The sequence below is a fragment of the Hemiscyllium ocellatum genome, chromosome 10, assembly GCF_020745735.1.
Source record: "Hemiscyllium ocellatum isolate sHemOce1 chromosome 10, sHemOce1.pat.X.cur, whole genome shotgun sequence".
NCBI classification, from domain to species: domain Eukaryota; kingdom Metazoa; phylum Chordata; class Chondrichthyes; order Orectolobiformes; family Hemiscylliidae; genus Hemiscyllium; species Hemiscyllium ocellatum.
Genome location: NC_083410.1, coordinates 2,899,166 through 2,920,073, shown reverse-complemented (window position 1 = coordinate 2,920,073; position 20,908 = coordinate 2,899,166). Strand labels below are relative to the sequence as shown.

General features: G+C 50.1%; 1 protein-coding gene across 2 annotated transcripts in view; it reads left to right on the top strand.

Moving 5' to 3' along the window:
* The window catches only part of ptk2ba (protein tyrosine kinase 2 beta, a), a 156,554-nt gene that overhangs the window by 86,792 nt on the left and 48,854 nt on the right, over positions 1-20,908 (top strand). For both annotated transcript variants that reach the window (XM_060831190.1, XM_060831189.1), the window contains exons 9-14: positions 4,164-4,235; positions 6,736-6,840; positions 12,072-12,189; positions 13,463-13,490; positions 15,290-15,351; positions 19,713-19,757. In XM_060831190.1, the coding sequence (XP_060687173.1) occupies positions 4,164-4,235; positions 6,736-6,840; positions 12,072-12,189; positions 13,463-13,490; positions 15,290-15,351; positions 19,713-19,757 (430 nt within the window). The remainder of the gene's footprint in view (positions 1-4,163; positions 4,236-6,735; positions 6,841-12,071; positions 12,190-13,462; positions 13,491-15,289; positions 15,352-19,712; positions 19,758-20,908) is intronic.

Below are 20,908 nucleotides of genomic sequence, written 5' to 3'. Positions count from 1 at the left end.
GAAGCTCCATCCTGTGCCTACACACCAACACAGCTCCGTCCTGTGCCCACACACTAACACAGCTCCATCCTGTGCCCACACACTATCCCAGCTCCATCCTTTGCCCGCATACTATCCCAGCTCCGTCCTGTGCTCACACACTATCCCAGTTCCGTCCTGTGCCCACATACTAACACAGCTCTGTCCTGTGCCCACACACTAACACAGCTCCCTCCTGTAGCCGCGCACTAATGCAGCTCCATCCTGTGTCCAAGCGCCAACATAGCTCCGTCCTGTGGCCACAAACCAACACAATTCCATCCTGTGCCCACAGCTCCAACGCAGCTCCATCCTGTGCCCACAGCGCCAACGCAGCTCCATCCTGTGCCCACACTCCAACACAGCTCTGTCCTGTGCCCACGCTCCAACAAAGCTCCTTCCTGTGCCATGCTCCAATTCAGCTCCGTGCTGTGCCCAAGCTCCAACATAGCTCCATCCTGTGCCATGCTCCAACGGAGCTCCATCCTGTGCCCACACACTAACACAGCTCCGTCCTGTGCCCACACACTAACACAGCTCCAAGCTGTGCCCACACACTAACATAGCTCTGCCCTGTGCCCACACACTAACACAGCTCTGTCCTGTGCCCACACAGTAACACAGCTCCAAGCTGTGCCCACACACTAACATAGCTCTGCCCTGTGCCCAAACATCAACACAGCTCTGCACAGTGCCCACGCTCCAACACAGCTCCATCCTGTGCCCATACACTAACACAGCTCCGTCCTTACCCACGCTCCAACACAGCTCTGCCCTGTGCCCACGCTCCAACACAGCTCCATCCTGTGCCCACATTCCAACGTAGCTCTGTCCTATGCCCACACTCCAACATAGCTCCGTCCTGTGCCCATGCTCCAACGCAGCTGCATCCTCTGCCCACATTCCAACGCAGCTCTGTCCTGTGTCCACACACTAACGTTGCTCCGTCCTGTGCCCATGCTCCAACACAGCTCTGTCATGTGCCCATACACCAACACTGCTCCGTCCTGTGGCCACGAACCAACACAGCTCCGTCCTGTGCCCACACACCAATACAGCTCTGTCCTGTGCCCACGCACCAACACAGCTCCGTCCTGTGGCCACGCACTAATACAGCTCCGCAGCTCTGTCCTGTGCCTACACACTAACACAGCTCTGTCCTGTGCCCACACACTAACACAGCTCTGTCCTGTGCCCACGCACTAACACAGCTCCATCCTGTGGCCATGCACTAACACAGCTCCATCCTGTGGCCATGCACTAACACAGCTCCATACTGTGCCTACACACTAACACAGCTCTGTCCTGTGCCCACGCACTAACGCAGCTCCATCCTGTGGCCATGCACTAACACAGCTCCATCCTGTGGCCACGCACTAACACAGCTCCATCCTGTGCTTACACACTAACGCAGCTCCGTCCTGTGCCAACACACTAACACAGCTCTGCCATGTGCCAGGCTCCAACTCAGCTCCATCCTGTGCCCACGCACTAACTCAGCTCCATCCTGAGCTCACACAATAACACAGCTCCGTCCTGTGCCCACACTCCAACACAGCTCTGCTATGTGCCAAGCTCCAACTCAGCTCCATCCTGTGCCCACACACTAACAAAGCTCCCTCCTGTGCCCACACTTCAACACAGCTCCAAGCTGTGCCCACCCACTAACATAGCTCCATCCTGTGCCCAAACACCAACAAAGCTCTGCCCTGTGCCCAAACATCAACACAGCTCCATCCTGTGCCCACGCTCCAACACAGCTCCGTCCTGTGCCCACACACTAACACAGCTCCATCCTGTGCCCACACACTAACACAGCTCCATCCTGTGCCCACACGCTAACACAGCTCCATCCTGTGCCCACACACTATCCCAGCTCTGTCCTTTGCCCACATACTATCCCAGCTCCGTCATGTGCTCACACACTATCCCAGTTCCGTCCTGTGCCCACACACTAACCCAGCTCCGTCCTGTGCCCACACACTAACACAGCTCCCTCCTGTAGCCACGCACTAATGCAGCTCCATCCTGTGTCCAAGCGCCAACACAGCTCCGTCCTGTGGCCACAAACCAACACAATTCCATCCTGTGCCCACAGCTCCAACGCAGCTCCATCCTGTGCCCACAGCTCCAACGCAGCTCCATCCTGTGCCCACAGCTCCAACGCAGCTCTGTCCTGTGTCCACGCTCCAACATAGCTCCTTCCTGTGCCATGCTCCAATGCAGCTCCGTGCTGTGCCCAAGCTCCAACATAGCTCCATCCTGTGCCACGCACCAACGGAGCTCCGTCCTGTGCCCATGCACCAACACAGCTCCGTCCTGTGCGCACACGCTAACACAGCTCCAAGCTGTGCCCACACACTAACCCAGCTCTGTCCTGTGCCCACACACTAACACAGCTCCCTCCTGTAGCCACGCACTAATGCAGCTCCAACCGCTGCCCAAACGCCAACACAGCTCCGTCCTGTGGCCACAAACCAACACAATTCCATCCTGTGCCCACACTCCAACACAGCTCTGTCCTGTGCCCACGCTCCAACAAAGCTCCTTCCTGTGCCATGCTCCAATGCAGCTCCATGCTGTGCCCAAGCTCCAACATAGCTCCATCCTGTGCCACGTTCCAACGGAGCTCCATCCTGTGCCCACACACTAACACAGCTCCAAGCTGTGCCCACACACTAACATAGCTCTGTCCTGTGCCCACACACTAACACAGCTCCAAGCTGTGCCCACACACTAACATAGCTCTGTCCTGTGCCCACACACTAACACAGCTCCAAGCTGTGCCCATACACTAACACAGCTCCAACCTGTACCCACGCTCCAACACAGCTCTGCCCTGTGCCCACGCTCCAACACAGCTCCATCCTGTGCCCAAACATCAACACAGCTCTGTCCTGTGCCCATATCCAACGCAGCTCCATCCTGTGCCCACATTCCAACGTAGCTCTGTCCTATGCCCACACTCCAACATAGCTCCATCCTGTGCCCATGCTCCAACGCAGCTGCATCCTCTGGCCTCATTCCAACGCAGCTCTGTCCTGTGTCCACACACTAACGTTGCTCCGTCCTGTGCCCATGCTCCAACACAGCTCTGTCCTGTGCACACACACTATCACAGCCCCGTCCTGTGGCCATGAACCAACACAACTCCATCCTGTGCCCAATGCTCCGTCCTGTGGCCACGAACCAACACAGCTCTGTCCTGTGCCCACACACCAATGCAGCTCTGTCCTGTGCCCACGCACCAACACAGCTCCGTCCTCTGGCCACGCACTAATACAGCTCTGCAGCTCTGTCCTGTGCCTACACACTAACACAGCTCTGCCCTGTGCTCACACACTAACACAGCTCTGACCTGTGCCCACACACTAACACAGCTCCGCCCTGTGCCCACACACTAACACAGCTCTGTCCTGTGCCCACGCACTAACACAGTTCCATCCTGTGGCCATGCACTAACACAGCTCCACCCTGTGCCCACGCACCAACACAGCTCTATCCTGTGCCCACACATTAATGCAGCTCCATCCTGTGGCCATGCACTAACACAGCTCCATCCTGTGGCCACGCACTAACACAGCTCCACCCTGTGCTTACACACTAACACAGTTCTGACCTGTGCCCACACACTAACACAGCTCTGTCCTGTGCCCACACACTAACGCAGCTCCACCCTGTGGCCATGCACAAACACAGCTCCGTCCTGTGCCCACGCACCAACGCAGCTCCGCCCTGTGTCCATAGGTGATAATGTATTCATATTGTGATTGTGTGATCTGTTTCTCTACGGTGTGTCGCTCTCTTGATGCTATGTCACGATGCCATTATATCAAGCCCCTATCGAGCTCCCTCCCGCGATCCTCCTGGTTGGTTGTGATGTGCAGTGCTGAGGGAGGCTGCACTGCCTTAAGGTCCTGCAGCTTACAGAGAGATTCTCAGCAATGTTTCACCACTCGGAGTCTTCCGCCATGATAGGGTTTCACTTTGTATTGTGTGCTCTCCTCATTGCCACCCTCAGTTCATCCAAGTTCCCAATGAAATGATCACCCTGTAAAGTTTATTAAAGTATTTTAAATATCTTCGCAGTGCAGTTGCTGTTTCCTCTTGCCACACTTTGATTATTTCTGCTTTCTGTCCTTCAGCAAGGATGGACCATCACGGTGGAGCTGGTCATTGGACGTCATGGAATCGGCCAAGTGATCAATAAGGATGGGGTGAGTGCACAGACTGAATCTTTCAGGTTCCCAGCAGAGAGCTGTGTTCAGGCTGGGAGCACAGACAACGAATGAGAAACACCAGCAAAGTCAAGGAGTGAGGCACACTCTGACTGACTGGGGTACGGGTGTCACTGACTGGTCAGTACTTATTGCCCGTCCCTAGTTGCCCCTTGAGAAGGTGGGGGTGAGCTGTCTTCTTGAATCAGTGCAGTCCATGTGCTGTGGGTTGACCCACAATGCCCTTAGGGAGGGAATTCCAGGATTTTGACCCAATAACAGGATATAGATAAGTTTTAGCGGGATATAGGTAAGTTGCAGAGCTGGGCAGAAAGGTGGCAAATGGAGTTCAATGTAGCTAAGTGTGAAGTGATTCACTTTGGTAGGAGTAACAAGAAGATGGATTACTGGGCTAATGGTAGGCTACTTGGTAGTGTGGATGAGCAGAGGGATCTTGGTGTCCATGTACACAGATCTCTGAAAGTTGCCACCCAGATAAATAGTGCTGTGAAGAAGGCATATGGTGTACTGGGGTTTATTGGTAGAGGAATTGAGTTCCGGAGTCCTGAGGTCATGTTGCAGTTGTATAAGACTCTGGTGCGGCCGCATCTGGAGTATTGTGTGCAGTTTTGGTCACCATACTATAGGAAGGATGTGGAGGCATTGGAACGAGTGCAGAGGAGGTTTACCAGGATGTTGCCTGGCATGGTAGGAAGATCGTATGAGGAAAGGCTGAGGCACTTGGGGCTGTTTTCATTGGAGAAGAGAAGGTTTAGGGGAGATTTGATAGAGGTGTACAAGATGATTAGGGGTTTAGATAGGGTTGACAGTGAGAACCTTTTTCCGCTAATGGAGTCAGCTGTTACTAGGGGACACAGCTTTAAATTAAGGGGTGGTAGGTATAGGACAGATGTTAGGGGTAGATTCTTTACTCAGCTGCTTGTGAGTTCATGGAATGCCCTGCCAGTAGCAGTGGTGGATTCTCCCTCTTTATGGTCATTTAAGCGGGCATTGGATAAGCATATGGAGGTTATTGGGCTAGTGTAGGTTAGGTAGGATTCGGTCGGCACAACATCGAGGGCTGAAGGGCCTGTACTGCGCTGTATTTTTCTATGTTCTATGTTCTATGTAACACTGAAGGAATGGCGATCTATTTCCAAGTCAGGATGGTAAGGTAGATTTATTGCAGGGAGCAGGTTTACAAGAAAGATACCCGGATTTGAGGGGTTAAGTTATGAGAAGGAGATTATACAAATGAGGCCTGTTTTCTCCTGAATTGAGGAGGTTAAGGGGTGATTTGACTGAAGTCTTCAAATTATTGCAAGAAAAGACAGGGTAGATAAAGATCAATTATTTCCACTAGTTGGGGATTCTTGAACTAGGGGCATTGTCTGTGAATTAGGACCAGACCGTTCAGAGGAGACGTCAGGAAGCATTCCCACACACACAGGGCGGGAGAGGTTTGGAACTCTCTTCCACAAACAGCAGGGGATGCTGGATTTGTTAACTTTAAATCTGTGGGAGGTAATTGTTTTTGTTAAACAAAGTTATTAGGGATATGGGTCAAAAGCAGGGATATGGAGTCAGGCCACAGATCAGCCATGATCTCATTGAGAGGTGGGACAGCACTGAGGGGCTGAATGGCCTCCTCCGAGTGCTATATAAGTCGAACTTGCACAGGGTGGTGTTCCTGTGCAGCCAATTTAAATCCATTTTTTTTTCAGGGAGTCACAGAATCCCTACATTGTGGGAATGGGCCATTTGGCCAGTCAAATCCAGACCAACCCTCAAAACAGCATGCCACCCAATCCCATCCCCTTACCCTATCCTTGTAACTCTGCATTTCCCATGGTTAATTCTCCCAGCCTGCATATTCCTGAGCACTATGGGGCGATTTCCCACAGCCATTCCACGCTAACCTGCACATCTCGGACTGTGGGAGGAAACCAGAGCACAGCCAGGGAATGTGTGCAAACTCCACACAGCCAGTTGCCCGAGGGTGGAATTGAACCTGGGTCCCTGGTGCTGTGAGGCAGCAGTGCTAACCACTGAACCACCCTTATCTAGTCTCCCGTGTCTGGCTGACTCACTTGGATAATGGCAGATAACAGGCTGCAAAGCACCTTTAAAATTTACCTCAGGATGTTGTTGACTGGCAAATAGTTCACAAAATCTACCGAGGTGCTGTGGCCTAAGCCCACTGTCCCAGTTTTGGTTATGGCTAGAGTGGTTTTGTCTCCTTCCGTTGACACGGCTGCAGGGTTAATGTCACCCTGATGTTTGTTACCTCCGCGCTGTTTGCCCCTTACAGACCGTGTTCTCCCACAGCAGACCTGCGATTACCCAAGGCCAGCAGGGTACAGCAGGGGTCAGAGCTTCACTCATCACACACAGCAGAATATAACCCCATCATATGGTTAAGATGCTTTTCATGACAAGGACACGTTGTTCACCAGATTGAAGTAAATTAAATATTGTTCTGTTTCTTGATTCTGAATAGCCCATCACCTTGGCAGAATTCGGCCAAATCAAGTCGATTAGCCTTCTCCAACCAGAGAATGAAAAGAAGGCTTCCCTTCAGCTCGAAATTAAAGGAGCCCCCCAGGTATCTACACTCTTACATTGCCCAAGAGGTGATCTCCAACCTGCTTCGAATAGCAATTATTAACTGCTATTCTATTATTCCAGTGAAGTCCAGAACTCTCTGTAGACGGGTCACTGGACTCAAACGGTTAACTCTGTTTCTCTCTCCACAGATGCGGCCAGATGTGCTGAGTTCCTCCAGCACACTCTGATTTTGGTTGTTTGATGTAAATCCAATGATTCTGTTAACCTCTTTGTCCAAAGGTCAGAGTTTCTGATAGATTGGCTTTGTCCAGTTGTTGTGAAAGCTGTCCCTAGTGTTCTGCTCTCTGATCGTGCTATTAAACTGGGTGAGGCAGCACACCGGCTTCCCAACTGTAACGGGAGATTGTGCCTGTTATTATCTGGGAGAGCTACGCCCATCCCCTTTGGATTGCCCAATGTTGGCACCTCAACCAGGATGGGGAGAGGGTTCACGGTGTTAGTATGGAACATATTTTGGGTGTCGGGGAAGGGGTTGTGTTTGTTGTATATCAGTACAGTGCTAGTGAATGGGAAAGGGGTTGTGATTCTGTACACTGGACACACTTGGATATAGTAAAACTGTTTGATTATTGGAATTTATTAAAATGGGAAAAAGTTTTTGCTGCAAACGTTTCGTTCCCTGGCTAGGGGACATCATCAGTGCTGTTGGAGCCTCGTGTGAAGCGCTGCTTTGATGTTTCTTCCGGTATTTATATTGGTTTGTTCTTGCCGCTTCCGGGTGTCAGTTTCAGCTGCAGTGATTTGTATGTGGGGTCCAGGTCGATGTGTCTGTTGATGGAGTTTGGGGATGAATGCCATGCTTCTAGGAATTCTCTGGCTGTTCTCTGTCTGGCTTGTCCTATGATAGTGGTGTTTTCCCAGTCAAATTCATGTTGATGGTTGTCTGAGTGTATGGCTACTAGAGATAGCTGGTCGTGTCATTTTGTGGCTAGCTGATGTTCATGGATGCGGATTGTTAGCTGTCTTCCTGTTTGTCCTATATAGTGTTTTGTGCAGTCCTTGCATGGTATTTTGTAAACTACGTTAGTTTGGCTCATGCTGGGTATTGGGTCCTTTGTTCTAGTGAGTTGTTGTCTGAGCGTGGATGTTGGCTTGTGTGCTGTTATGAGTCCTAAGGGTCGCAGTAGTCTGGCTGTCAGTTCTGAGACACTCCTGATGTATGGTAGAGTGGCTAGTCCTTTTGGTTGTGGCATGTCCTCGTTCCTCGGTCTATCTCTTAGGCATCTGGTGATAAAGTTGCGTGGGTATCCGTTTTTGGCGAATACCTTGTATAGATGTTCCTCTTCCTCTTTTCGCAGTTCTGGTGTACTGCAGTGTGTTGTGGCCCTTTTGAATAGTGTCCCGATGCAGCTTCGTTTGTGTGTGTTGGGGTGGTTACTTTCATAGTTTAAGACTTGGTCTGTGTGTGTTGGTTTCCTGTATACCCTTGTGGTGAATTCTCCGTTGGGTGTTCTCTCTACTAACACGTCTAGGAATGGGAGTTGGCTATCCTTTTCTTCTTCTCTCGTGAATCGTATTCCTGTGAGTGTGGCGTTGATGATTCGGTGTGTTTTTTCTATTTCTGTGTTTTTGATGATTACAAAGGTGTCATCGACGTATCTGATCCAGAGTTTGGGTTGGATTTGTGGTATGGCTGTATGTTCTAACCTTTGCATAACTGCCTCTGCTATGAGTCCCGAGATTGGTGATCCCATGGGTGTTCCGTTGATTTGTCCGTATATCTGATTGTTGAATGTAAAGTGTGTGGTGAGGCACAGGTCCAGTAGTTTAAGTATGCCGTCCTTGTTGATAGGTTCGGCCTCCTGTGTTCTGTTATGTATGTCCAGTAGGTTGGCTATTGTTTCTCTGGCTAGGGTTTTGTCAATTGAAGTGAACAGTGCCGTCACGTCGAATGATACCATGGTTTCTTCTTTGTCTGTGTGTGTATTCCTGATGACGTCCAAGAATTCCTGTGTAGAACTACAACAAAAACTGAAACACCTAGTCAGCGGATCCAATCACTCCATACAATCAACACAGGAATTCTTGGACGTCATCAGGAATACACACATAGACAAAGAAGAAACCATGGTATCATTCGACGTGACGGCACTGTTCACTTCAATTGACAAAACCCTAGCCAGAGAAACAATAGCCAACCTACTGGACATACATAACAGAACACAGGAGGCCGAACCTATCAACAAGGACGGCATACTTAAACTACTGGACCTGTGCCTCACCACACACTTTACATTCAACAATCAGATATACGAACAAATCAACGGAACACCCATGGGATCACCAATCTCGGGACTCATAGCAGAGGCAGTTATGCAAAGGTTAGAACATACAGCCCTACCACAAATCCAACCCAAACTCTGGATCAGATATGTTGATGACACCTTTGTAATCATCAAAAACATAGATATAGAAAAAACACATCGAATCATCAACGCCACACTCACAGGAATCCGATTCACACGAGAAGAAGAAAAGGATAGCCAACTCCCATTCCTAGACGTGTTAGTAGAGAGAACACCCAACGGAGAATTCACCACAAGGGTATACAGGAAACCAACACACACAGACCAAGTCCTAAACTATGAAAGTAACCACCCCAACACACACAAACGAAGCTGCATCAGGACACTATTCAAAAGGGCCACAACACACTGCAGTACACCAGAACTGCAAAAAGAGGAAGAGGAACATCTATACAAGGTATTCGCCAAAAACGGATACCCACGCAACTTTATCACCAGATGCCTAAGAGATAGACCGAGGAACGAGGACATGCCACAACCAAAAGGACTAGCCACTCTACCATACATCAGGAGCGTCTCAGAACTGACAGCCAGACTACTGCGACCCTTAGGACTCATAACAGCACACAAGCCAACATCCACGCTCAGACAACAACTCACTAGAACAAAGGACCCAATACCCAGCATGAGCCAAACTAACGTAGTTTACAAAATACCATGCAAGGACTGCACAAAACACTATATAGGACAAACAGGAAGACAGCTAACAATCCGCATCCATGAACATCAGCTAGCCACAAAACGACACGACCAGCTATCTCTAGTAGCCATACACTCAGACAACCAGCAACATGAATTTGACTGGGAAAACACCACTATCATAGGACAAGCCAGACAGAGAACAGCCAGAGAATTCCTAGAAGCATGGCATTCATCCCCAAACTCCATCAACAGACACATTGACCTGGACACCATATACAAACCACTACAGCTGAAACTGACACCCGGAAACGGCAAGAACATCCATCAACAGACACATCGACCTGGACCACACATACAAATCACTGCAGCTGAAACTGACACCCGGAAGCGGCAAGAACAAACCAATATAAATACCGGAAGAAACATCAAAGCAGCGCTTCACACGAGGCTCCAACAGCACTGATGATGTTCCCTAGCCAGGGAACGAAACGTTTGTAGCAAAAACTTCCAGCTCATCGAGCAGAACCACAACAACGGATACCCGAGCTACAAATCTTCAATCAGATTTTAAATGGGAAAAAGTTTGATCTTTCCAATGGAAGTGAATGGGAAAGGGTTGAGGCTGTTGGGATTCAAGGGAATGAGGGTGAATGTGAACAGGTTTTTGAGATGATGGACTAATGCCAGGTGACTGACAATGATTTTCTCTGGCACTGTCCTCTCCCATGTTTATTGTAAATGATCGCTCTAGTTTCTGTAAATGATTGCATTGATGAGCAAAAGAAATAAAGACCATTGGGCCATCAAGTTAGCTCCACATTCACGGTTAATCTGAGGCTTTAACTCCACCTTCCGGTCCACTGCCCGTATCGCAGGATTCTTTTGATCCCAGTCATAAATTTATCCAGTGATGGAACTGTTACAACTCGAGAGAATTCCACACAGCCCTCTGAGTAAAGACATTTCTCCCGCCCAATAATCAACCCTTTAGCTGAGACCATACGCCATGTAACTGAACTGAGGGGAAACAGCCCCTCTGAGTCTACCCCTTCAAACTCCCAACACAACTGTGGCATGGTTCAACAAGATCTCTCTCCAGGTGAGCAAATCTTGAGAGAATATTGATCCAATTCACTCCGGCCTGAGAACAATTCCTCATTCTAGGCAAATTACCCTTGACTGTACCATTTCTGAGTCTACGTTTACTCAGATAAGGAGACCGAAACCATACACCGGATTCCTGAAGTGGTCCCACCGAAGCCCGAACCAATTGGAACACAACATTTGTCGGTCTTGGATTTGGCCTTTTTGCAATGAAGGACAATGTTCCATTCCCCTCCCTAACCCTGACTGCCCCTGCACCCTGACCTGGTGTTCCTTGTATGAGATCACAAGACAATAAGAAACTGGAACAGGAGTGGGCCATTCAGCCCCTTGAGCCTGTACTTTGCCATATATCCTCCATAAGCATCGATTCCCCAAGTGGTCTAGAGTCTATCTGTCTCAGCCTTAAATGTACAGACTATGCCCCCACAGCTCTCTGTGGTAAGGAGTTCTAGAGACACTCAACCCTCTGGGAAAGGAGATCCCTCCTCATCTCAGTCTGCAATTGGGTGCCCCTTAATTTTGACACTGTGCCCTCTGACACTCGACCCTCCCGTGAGGGGGAACCATCCTCTCAGCATTGACCCTGTTAAGCCCCTTCAGAATCCTGCATGCTTCAAAGAGATCATCTCTCATTCTTGTAAACCCCAGCAGAGTCCCCACCTGTTTGGCCTTTGTGCATTAGACAATCTCTCCATTCCAGGGATGAATTGATGGAACATTCTTTGAACTACCTGCAATGAAATGATAACTTTGTTTAATAACGGACTAAAGCTGCTGACAGTGCTCCAGATGTGGTCTCCCCAGCCCCTTGTACAGTTGCAGTAAAAGTTCCCTACTCTTACACTCTAACCCCCTTTGTAATAAGGGCCAACATTCCATGATCCTTCATGATTACCTGCTGTCCCTGTGTTCTGAGCTTTATGCACAAGGTCCCCCCAGAACCCTTTGTATTGAATCTTTCTGCAGTTCCTCTCTTTTTAGACAAGACTCTGCTCTTTTGTTCTCCATTTCAAAATTATCGACTTCACATTTTTAGAGAGGCTACATTACGGTTTACAAGTTTCAGGTAGTTTTTTGTTTTATTTTTGCTACCAAAGTGAGCAGTAATATTTACCCAGTAAAGTGAGCTGTCGTCTTTCTGTTAATCCTGCAGCCATTAACAATCACGACACCCTCACTGGTGATGGCTGAGAGTATGGCGGATTTAATCGATGGTTATTGTCGTCTGGAGAATGAAACCACATCCTCCTTTATATTGAGGCCCAAGAGAGGTAAAGGCCAGCAGCAACAGCCTCCATTTCCCTGCCTGTCTGTATTACCCTTTCATTAACTGATTCCCAGAACATTGCTTGTTTAATAGACTGAACAACAGCACAATTCAAGTCGGGTGACCACGGTACAGTCCTTAGGGAGGCATAGTCCCACCTTCACATTGAGAGTTACTTACATCGTGTTGTGTAGCACTATCACTGTGTTAAATGGGATGGGACAGACTTCAATCGGATCTATTAACTCCATTATGGGCATCCATGAGACGCTGTGGGTCATCAGCAGCGAACTGTGCTCCAGCACAATCTGTCACCTCATGGCCCCACATATCCCCCACTCACCCATTACCATCAAACCAGGGGATCAACTCTGGATTCAATGGAGACTGCAGGAGGGCATGCCAGGAGCAGCACCAGGCACACCTGAAGATGAGGTGTCAACTTGGTGAAGTGACCAAATAGGACTACCTGTGTCCCAAACAGCATAAACAGCAAGTGATAGAGCGAAGTGATCCCACAGCAAATGGATCAGATCTGAGCTCTCTCGTCCTCCCACACCCAGTGGTGAATGGTAGTGGACAAGTAAACACTTCACTGGAGGAGGAGGTTCCACAAATATCCCCATCCTCAACGATGGAGGAGCCCAGCACATCAGGGCAACAGATACGCCTGAATCTTCCGAAGCAATCTTCAGCCAGAAGTGCTGGGTGGATGATCCTCCTCCAGAGATCCCCAGCCTCACAGATACCAGGCTCCAGACAATTCGACTTACTCCACGTGACATCAAGAAATGGTTGGAGTGTGGCTCCAACAACAACCAAGAAGCTTGACACCATCCAGGACAAAGCAGCCGCTTGATTGGCACCACATCCACGCCCTCTCCCGCCAACGCTCAGTAACAGCAGTGTGTACTATCTACAAGATGCACTGCAGAAATTCACCAAAGATCCTCAGACAGCACCTTCCAAACCCACAGCCACTTCTGTCCAAAAGGACAAAGGTCTCTACCATCACCGTTCTGTGTTTGTTCTTTAAGAGACTTTGCACAGTCCGATGGAGTGGTCACTCTCCTGCTATAATTGTCTAATTCACTCTCTAAAATGTTCCTTAACCAAGCCTGTCATTAAGAGTTGCTTGTTCCTATTGGACCTGATTGGAATTGAGTCAGTGTTTTGGTTTCCCCACTTTGCAGTTTCCGTGGATCAATTCTACAGGTGATTGGAGCAAACTCTTTTTGTTTTGATATTAATTCTGCTGTGACCTTTCCCCCCACCAGCTCACGATCTTCCGGAGTTGCCAACACAGTACGTATCAAATGTTTTTCCTCTCAACAGTCTGGTGACAAACAACAACGGCAAAAAGTTGCATTTACATAGCGCCTGTTGGCATAGATAAACACCCAATGCCCTCGGTGGGCGATTGTTGGAGCAACAAAGCCGAGGCATAAGTTTGCAGGAGGGATGAACGTAAAAGGTTTGATTGAAGATGGGAGGTTAGACAGAGCACTTGAAAGAAGGGGAGAGGTTTCTGGAGAAAATTCCCGCCAAAAGCAGAAATTGCTGGAAAAGCTCAGCAGGTCTGGCAACAATTGTGGAGCTGCGAGGAAGGCTCACCCGATCTGAAACATTAACTGTGGTTTCTCTCTACAGATGCTTCCAGACCTGCTGAGCTTTTGCAGCAATTTCTATTCTTGTTTCTGATTTATAGCATTCACAATTCCTTTCGTTTTTATTTAGAGAATTCCTGAGGTTGGGGTCAGTTGGCGATGTGTACACAGACAGTGGTACACATGGGGACAGTACTGTGTGAAAAGCTATACTGGGAGCAGCCGCAAGTTGGGCCAATCTCTCAGCTGGTAGTGTCTCAGAGATAGGAGGGAGTGAGCCTGGAGAGGTGTCCCACTCAACATTACTCCCACCCCCCCTTGACCCCAATCCCCGATGCACCAAATTTCCAAATGTACTCATTCGGCTGTTACTTTCACAGTGAGCATGCTCCCTCTCCAAGGGGTTTGACACTGGGGAAGGGTGGGGGAAAACAATAGGACAAGGGGAAGGTTATGGGAGGGTTCGAGGGTGAGTAGGATTAGAGATCCTGGGTCTTACAGAGCAGATGGCAAAGGAGATAGTAAGGTGCGTGGAGGAGAGAGAGAGAGAGATTGAAAATTAGTGTTAATGGCAGAATATAGTTCAGCTCTGCTGAATGTCAAACTGAGAAATCTAGATGAGGGAGAGGGTGGTGAGAATGCTGGAGAAACAAGACAGGGGGCAGTGTTTACATCCTGAAGTGATGGGAATTCGATACTGAGACCTTGAGGCTAGAAAGTGCTGAAATGGAAGGTGAGGTGCTGTCTTGGGGCTCGTTGGAACATTGCAGTAACAGCAACAGCAGCAGCAGAACTGAAAGGTTCCCCTGAGCTTCCACCAAACAGCTGTGCTGGTCTAACAGAGACCTCCGAGTGAACAGAGTTTAGAAAGTTCAGGTCAATTCCAGCTTCGATTGTGCCTTGGAGAGTGAAGAGGGATGAGCTTGTTAGACCTTCTGCCATTTCATGGGAAGGTGATGTGTGAAGGTGAGGAAGCATTGGGAGTGACGGAGGGGTGGACCGGGGGTCGCACAGGGAACAGTCCATGCCGAATACTGCCGGGAGAGGAGGGGACGTGGTGTTTTTTGGGGACACCCTCCTGGAGGTGGTGAAAATGGGGGAAGATGATCCTTTGAATGTGCCGATGAGTGACGTGCAACATCAGGGCAAGGGGAACCCGAAGGCTTTTCTGGGAGGGTGGGATAGGGTCGAAGGGTGGGAGATGGGTTGGTCATGGCTGAGGGTCTAATGAAGGGAAATCCTGGGTTGAGGGGAAAGGAGGTTATATCAGGGGCAGTCTGGTGGGAAGTGGCATCATTGGGACAGATACAATGGAGACAGAGAAGCTGGGAGGATGGAGTGCAGACCATGCAGGACGGAAGGGGGTGTAGTCGAGGTAACTGTGGGAATGTAACGGACATCCCAGATTCTCTGCAGCTGTAATATTCTATTTTTCAGTCGCCCTTTCATGGTGTTGACAGACTCAATCTAAACAACTTTGTCTCCCTCTTTGCTCAGACCCAAGAGTGAAGTGAGGATAACAGAGCAGCCACGAGCAGTGTTATCAACCAGTAGTTTTGGTATGTATCTCTCCCTGTGATGGTCCTGGTTCACAGTGGGTGAATGGGTGACTGTTCACGAAACACACACACGCAGAATGAGGCCATTCGGCCCATTGAGTTTGCTCCAGTCAGGAGGCTGGAAGAAGACAGCAAGCCAAAGCAGCATCAGGAGCTGGAGGTTCATTAGGAAGGATTACACCCAAAAGATGACTTCTCCACCTCCTGATGCTGCCTGCCTTGCTGTGTTCCCTCTCCCTCCTGATACTGCCTGCCTTGCTGTGTTCCCTCTCCCTCCTGATGCTGCCTGCCTTGCTGTGTCCCTCTCCCTCCTGATGCTGCCTGCCTTGCTGTGTTCCCCCTCCCTCCTGATGCTGCCTGCCTTGCTGTGTTCCCCTCCCTCCTGATGCTGCCTGCCTTGCTGTGTTCCCTCTTCCTCCTGATGCTGCCTGCCTTGCTGTGTTCCCTCTCCCTCCTGATGCTGCCTGCCTTGCTGTGTTCCCCCTCCCTCCTGATACTCCCTGCCTTGCTGTGGTCCTCCAGCCCGTAGCCTGTCTACCTTGGGTTTGGCAGTGTTTTTTGTCTGGAATTCAGTGTGATCATTGTTGATCTGATCATCCTGACCCCCACTGTCTTGCCTTTCCCCCGTAACCCTGCATTCCCTCACTGATTACAAATCTGTCTGTTGAATCGACACAAGGGCCTCACCACAAAAACACTCTGCAATAAACAATTCCACAGATTCACTCAGGTCTTCAAGAAGCAACTCCTCCTCATCCCTGCCTTCAGTCGGCGAGCCTCAGGGTGAAATGTTACCCTCTGATCCTGGACTCGCCCACAAAAGGATTGTCATTTCTGCATCGACCCTGTCAAATCCCCTCAGAACCGTGTGTGTTTCAGTAAGGTCACCTCTCATTCTGCCATCATCCAGAACCCGCCCATCTACTTATCATCTCCTCATCAGACAGTCCGCTATAACTGGGATCAGTCGCGTGAACAGGTCACGGTTCTGTTTGTACGCTCTGTCTCCCCATGTGTACGCTCTGTCTCCCCATGTGTACGCTCTGTCTCCCTGTGTGTACGCGCTGTATCCCCGTGTATGCAGTCTCCCCGCGAGTACGCTCTGTCTCCCCAAGTTTCCGCTCTGTCTCCCCGCGTGTACCTTCTCTCCCCCCGCATGTACGCTGTCTCCCCGTGTGTATGATCTGTCTCCCCGCATGTACCTTCTCTTCCCCCCCCCCCGCATGTACGCTGTCTCCTCACGTGTACGCTGTCTCCCCGTGTACGCTGTCTCCCCATGTGTACGATCTGTCTCCCCACGTGTATCTTCTCTCCCCTTGCATGTATGATCTGTCTCCCCGCATGTACCTTCTCTCCCCCCGTGTTTACGCTGTCGCCACACGTGTACAATCTGTCTCCCCGTGTGTACGCTGTGTCCATGCGTGTACAATCTGTCTCCCCACATGTACCTTCTCTCCCCCCGCATGTACGCTATCTCCCCGCATATATGATCAGTCTTCCGCGTGTACGCTGTCTCCCCGCGTGTACCTTCTCTCTCCCCGCGTGTACCTTCTCTCTCCCCGTGTGTACCTTCTCTCCCCCTGTGTGTACACTGTCTCCCTGTATGTATGATCTCCCCCCGCCTGTACCTTCTCTCTCCCCGTGTGTACGCTGTCTCCCTGTGTATACGATCTCTCTCCCCGTATGTACCTTCGCTCCCCCTGCATCTCTCCCCCTGCATCTACCTTCTCTCTTCCCATGTGTACTTTCGCTCCCCCCGTGTGTACGCTGTCTCCCCCCGTGTGTACGCTGTCTCCCCCGTGTGTACGCTGTCTCTCCCCGTGTGTACGCTGTCTCTCCCCGTGTGTACGCTGTCTCCCCGTGTGTACACTGTCTCCCCGTGTGTACACTGTCTCCCCGTGTGTACACTGTCTCCCCCCCGTGTGTACGCTCTCTCCCCATGTGTACGATCTCTCCCCGTGTGTACACTGTCTCCCCGTGTGTACACTGTCTCCCCGTGTGTACGATCTCTCCCCGTGTGTACGATCTCTCCCCGTGTGTACGCTGTCTCCCCCCGTGTGTACGCTCTCTCCCCATGTGTACAATCTCTCCCCCCATGTGTACGATCTCTCCCCGTGTGTACACTGTCTCCCTGTGTGTACGATCTCTCCCCGTGTGTACACTGTCTCCCTGTGTGTACGATCTCTCCCTGTGTGTACACTGTCTCCCCGTGTGTACACTGTCCCACACCAGGTCGAACCGAGTTGGCCCTTTCCACACCTTCACTGATACAGCACTGCCCTCTGGTGGCCCTCAGACACAATGACAGTGACTGAGAGAATTCTCGATTTGCAAACATTTGGCAGAATTGACCGGCTGCTGCTATTGACAGGACAGCAATGTTAGCAGCAAAATATCCAGAAATCTTGGTTGAAGAATAATTTGTGACTCAGTGTAGGGCTGGTGTGTTCACACTCGTCACTTTGTAGCCTTGCTGGTCTGTTATTTCTCAAACAGACCTGTCCAGTCCCTCTGGCCTGCCCCTGTATCTCTGGGGATCCCAGGGATTCTGCTTCACCTTCCCTGCTTCCCGGTTACTGTTAAAAAGACCGTCCTGGTGTTTAATACCAACGTCCTCCTGGAACTGAGATCGCCGATTGATTACACGGAAACACAGGAGGAACAGTAGGCCATTCGCTCCATTGAGCCTGCCCCACCATTCACCATGATCATGGCCAACACGATACCCTGGTCCCAAATTCTCTCCATACTCTTTGATGTCTTTATCCCCAAGAATGGTATCTAACCCCTTCTCAAAATATCCAGTTGTTGTGCAGAAGAGACCCTTCTGTCAGTGAGCACTGATACATTGACTGAGGTTTGTTTGCGGGGCTGATGAATGGAAAATCAAAACGATCTGAGTGACCGTGAGTGACACAGGCAGCTGAGGCTGGGTTTGTAAAGACTGATGGAGGGTGGGGTTTGAGGGTGACTGGAAAGCTCAGGAGATGTGGGCGTCACCGCAAGGTTGGCATTTATTGGTGATACCAGCCAAGGGGGAACGTGGGTCAGAGATGGGTATCCAGAACAGAGTGTCCAGGCAGGTGGGGGCTGTCTGTGTGAGTGATACACTCAGCGCAGGGTCAGGTCACACTGTGGGGTCCCAACAACAAACAACAAGACATTATTATCTGACCGGCTGTAATGTGAGAGAGGGGGATGTTCGATAAGGCCTGGGTGTCCTCGTGCACCAGTCGCTGAGAGTAAGCGTGCAGGTGCAGCAGGTAGTGAAGAAGGTAAACTGTAAGTTGAAGGGCTCTGATGAAGGCTGTGGCCTGAAACGTCGAATTTCCTGTTCCTTGGATGCTGCCTAACCTGCTGTGCTTTAACCAGCAACACATTTTCAGCTCAAACTGTAAGTTGGCCTTGATAGTGAGAGGATTCGAGTACAGGAACAAGGATGTCTTGCTGCAATTATACAGAGCATTGGTGAGGCCCCATCTGGAATACTGTGGGCAGCTTTGGTCTCTATATCTGAGGAAAGGGGTTCTTGCTCCTGAGGGAGAGTAGTGCAGGTTTACAGACTGATCGCTGGGATGGCAGGGACTGACGTGTGGGGAGGGATTGAGTCAGTTAGGATTGTATTCACTGGAGTTTGGAAGAATGAGGGCGGGATCTCAGAGAAACCTGTAAAACTCTATTCGGAATAGACAGGTTCGATGCAGGAAGGAATATCCTAATGGTGTGGGAATCCAGAACCAGGGGTGATGGTCTAAGGATAGTGGGGAAAGCTTTTAGCACTGAGATGAGGAGGAATGTCTTCACCCAGAGAGTGGGGAGCCTGTGGTATCTACTGCCACAGAGAGTGGCTGAAGGTAAAACATGATGTGTTTATAAGAGGGAGGTAGGTATAGGTCTAATGGCTAAAGGAATGGAGGGATATTGGGGGGAGGGTGGGGTTCGGGTATTGAGCACGATGATCAGCCATGGTCGTATGAATGGGGGCGTGGGGAAATGGGTTGAGGGGCCGAATGGCCTCCTGCTCCTATCTTTTCTGTGCCCGTGTAAGAAGTATTCCAATGTTCACTTGCAATGCCATGATATACAAGGCCAAGGGCCAAGTGCTGGCGGACCAGATGAGAATAGCGAGGTGGTTCTTCATGCCCACAATGGGCCGAAGGGCCTCTTCCCGTGCTGTCAGTCCCTCGGACTCTCTGCCTATTCCCTGTCCATGAGACGGTGGAGATGGACACAGGGTTGTTTATGGGATGAGCTGGCCTGACTCTGGGAGAATTCCTGCTGACTCCCCACGGCTGGGATTTTACTGGGGAATTCTTGCTGCTTTCCTTCGGCTGGGTGTAATGTTTGTAACTCTTTTCCAGGCTCTGAGATCTACGCTGAAATTCCAGACACTCCCAAATCTGCAGGTACGGCAACGAGAGAGTTAATGACACAGTTTAATACAGGGAAACTCAGCAGCTCATTACTGCACAGCAGAATCCCATATATTACCTTCCCATCAAAGACCAATCTGTCACCCTCCTTTAGTTGAGGGGTTAATACTGACCTGGATTCAGGGTAACTTCCTGTTTCCTTCATGTTCTGGCACTGACTCAGAGAGAGTAAAGCAGCCTGCATTATATCACCTCATTTAAATGTCAGCACTCTCTCAGTACTGACCCTCTGACAGTGCCCACTCCCTCAGCACTGACCCTCTGACAGTGCGGCACTCCCTCAGCACTGACCCTCTGACAGTGCCCACTCCCTCAGCACTGACCCTCTGACAGTGCGGCGCTCCCTCAGCACTGACCCTCCGACAGTGCGGCGCTCCCTCAGTCCTGACCTTCTGACAGTGCGGCGCTCCCTCAGCACTGACCCTCCGACAGTGCGGCGCTCCCTCAGCACTGACCCTCCGACAGTGCGGCGCTCCCTCAGCACTGTGGGTTGTACAGTGATGTGAAGGGGAGCTGGCTGGGGTCAGAAGGAAAACTTGTCTCCTGGAAATATCGGCTCCCTGGAAGAATGCAGGTGTTTAATGTCCAGCCGGATGTGTTTAATCAGAAATCTGATTTGGACATTTACAATTGTGAAAGTCTCAGCGTTTAATTGTGTGAGGATTGAAGGAGAAGCTGTCAGAGGAGTAGAAATCCGAAAGGTTAATTCACACCCTCTGATTGGACACGGAAGGAAATCGTCGCTGGAATTTGTGAACTGAAGAATCAACCTGACCTTTGAGTACAGGGTGTCTGAAATCTTTCACACTGTTATATTTTGGACACTTTTTTGTCTAATAAACGTCTGATTTATTGCTAAAACTAAATCCCAGCCTGGAGTGGTGATCTCTCAGCAATGGATCACCACGTTAAATGCCAAAAATGATGTGAGTCTATCAAGCTAGGTTTTGTTGTGGGATCTGACTTGTTCTATATTGTCACAAATTGGGATCAGAGCACAGTGTTTCGGCTTTCCATGTTTTGAGTTCTAGTATCTCTATGTAATTCCGATTAAGGGTCTAGTGTTGCTGCTTGTGTTTATTCAGTGTCACCTTTACCCTCCTCTCTCTCTCTCTCTCTTGCAG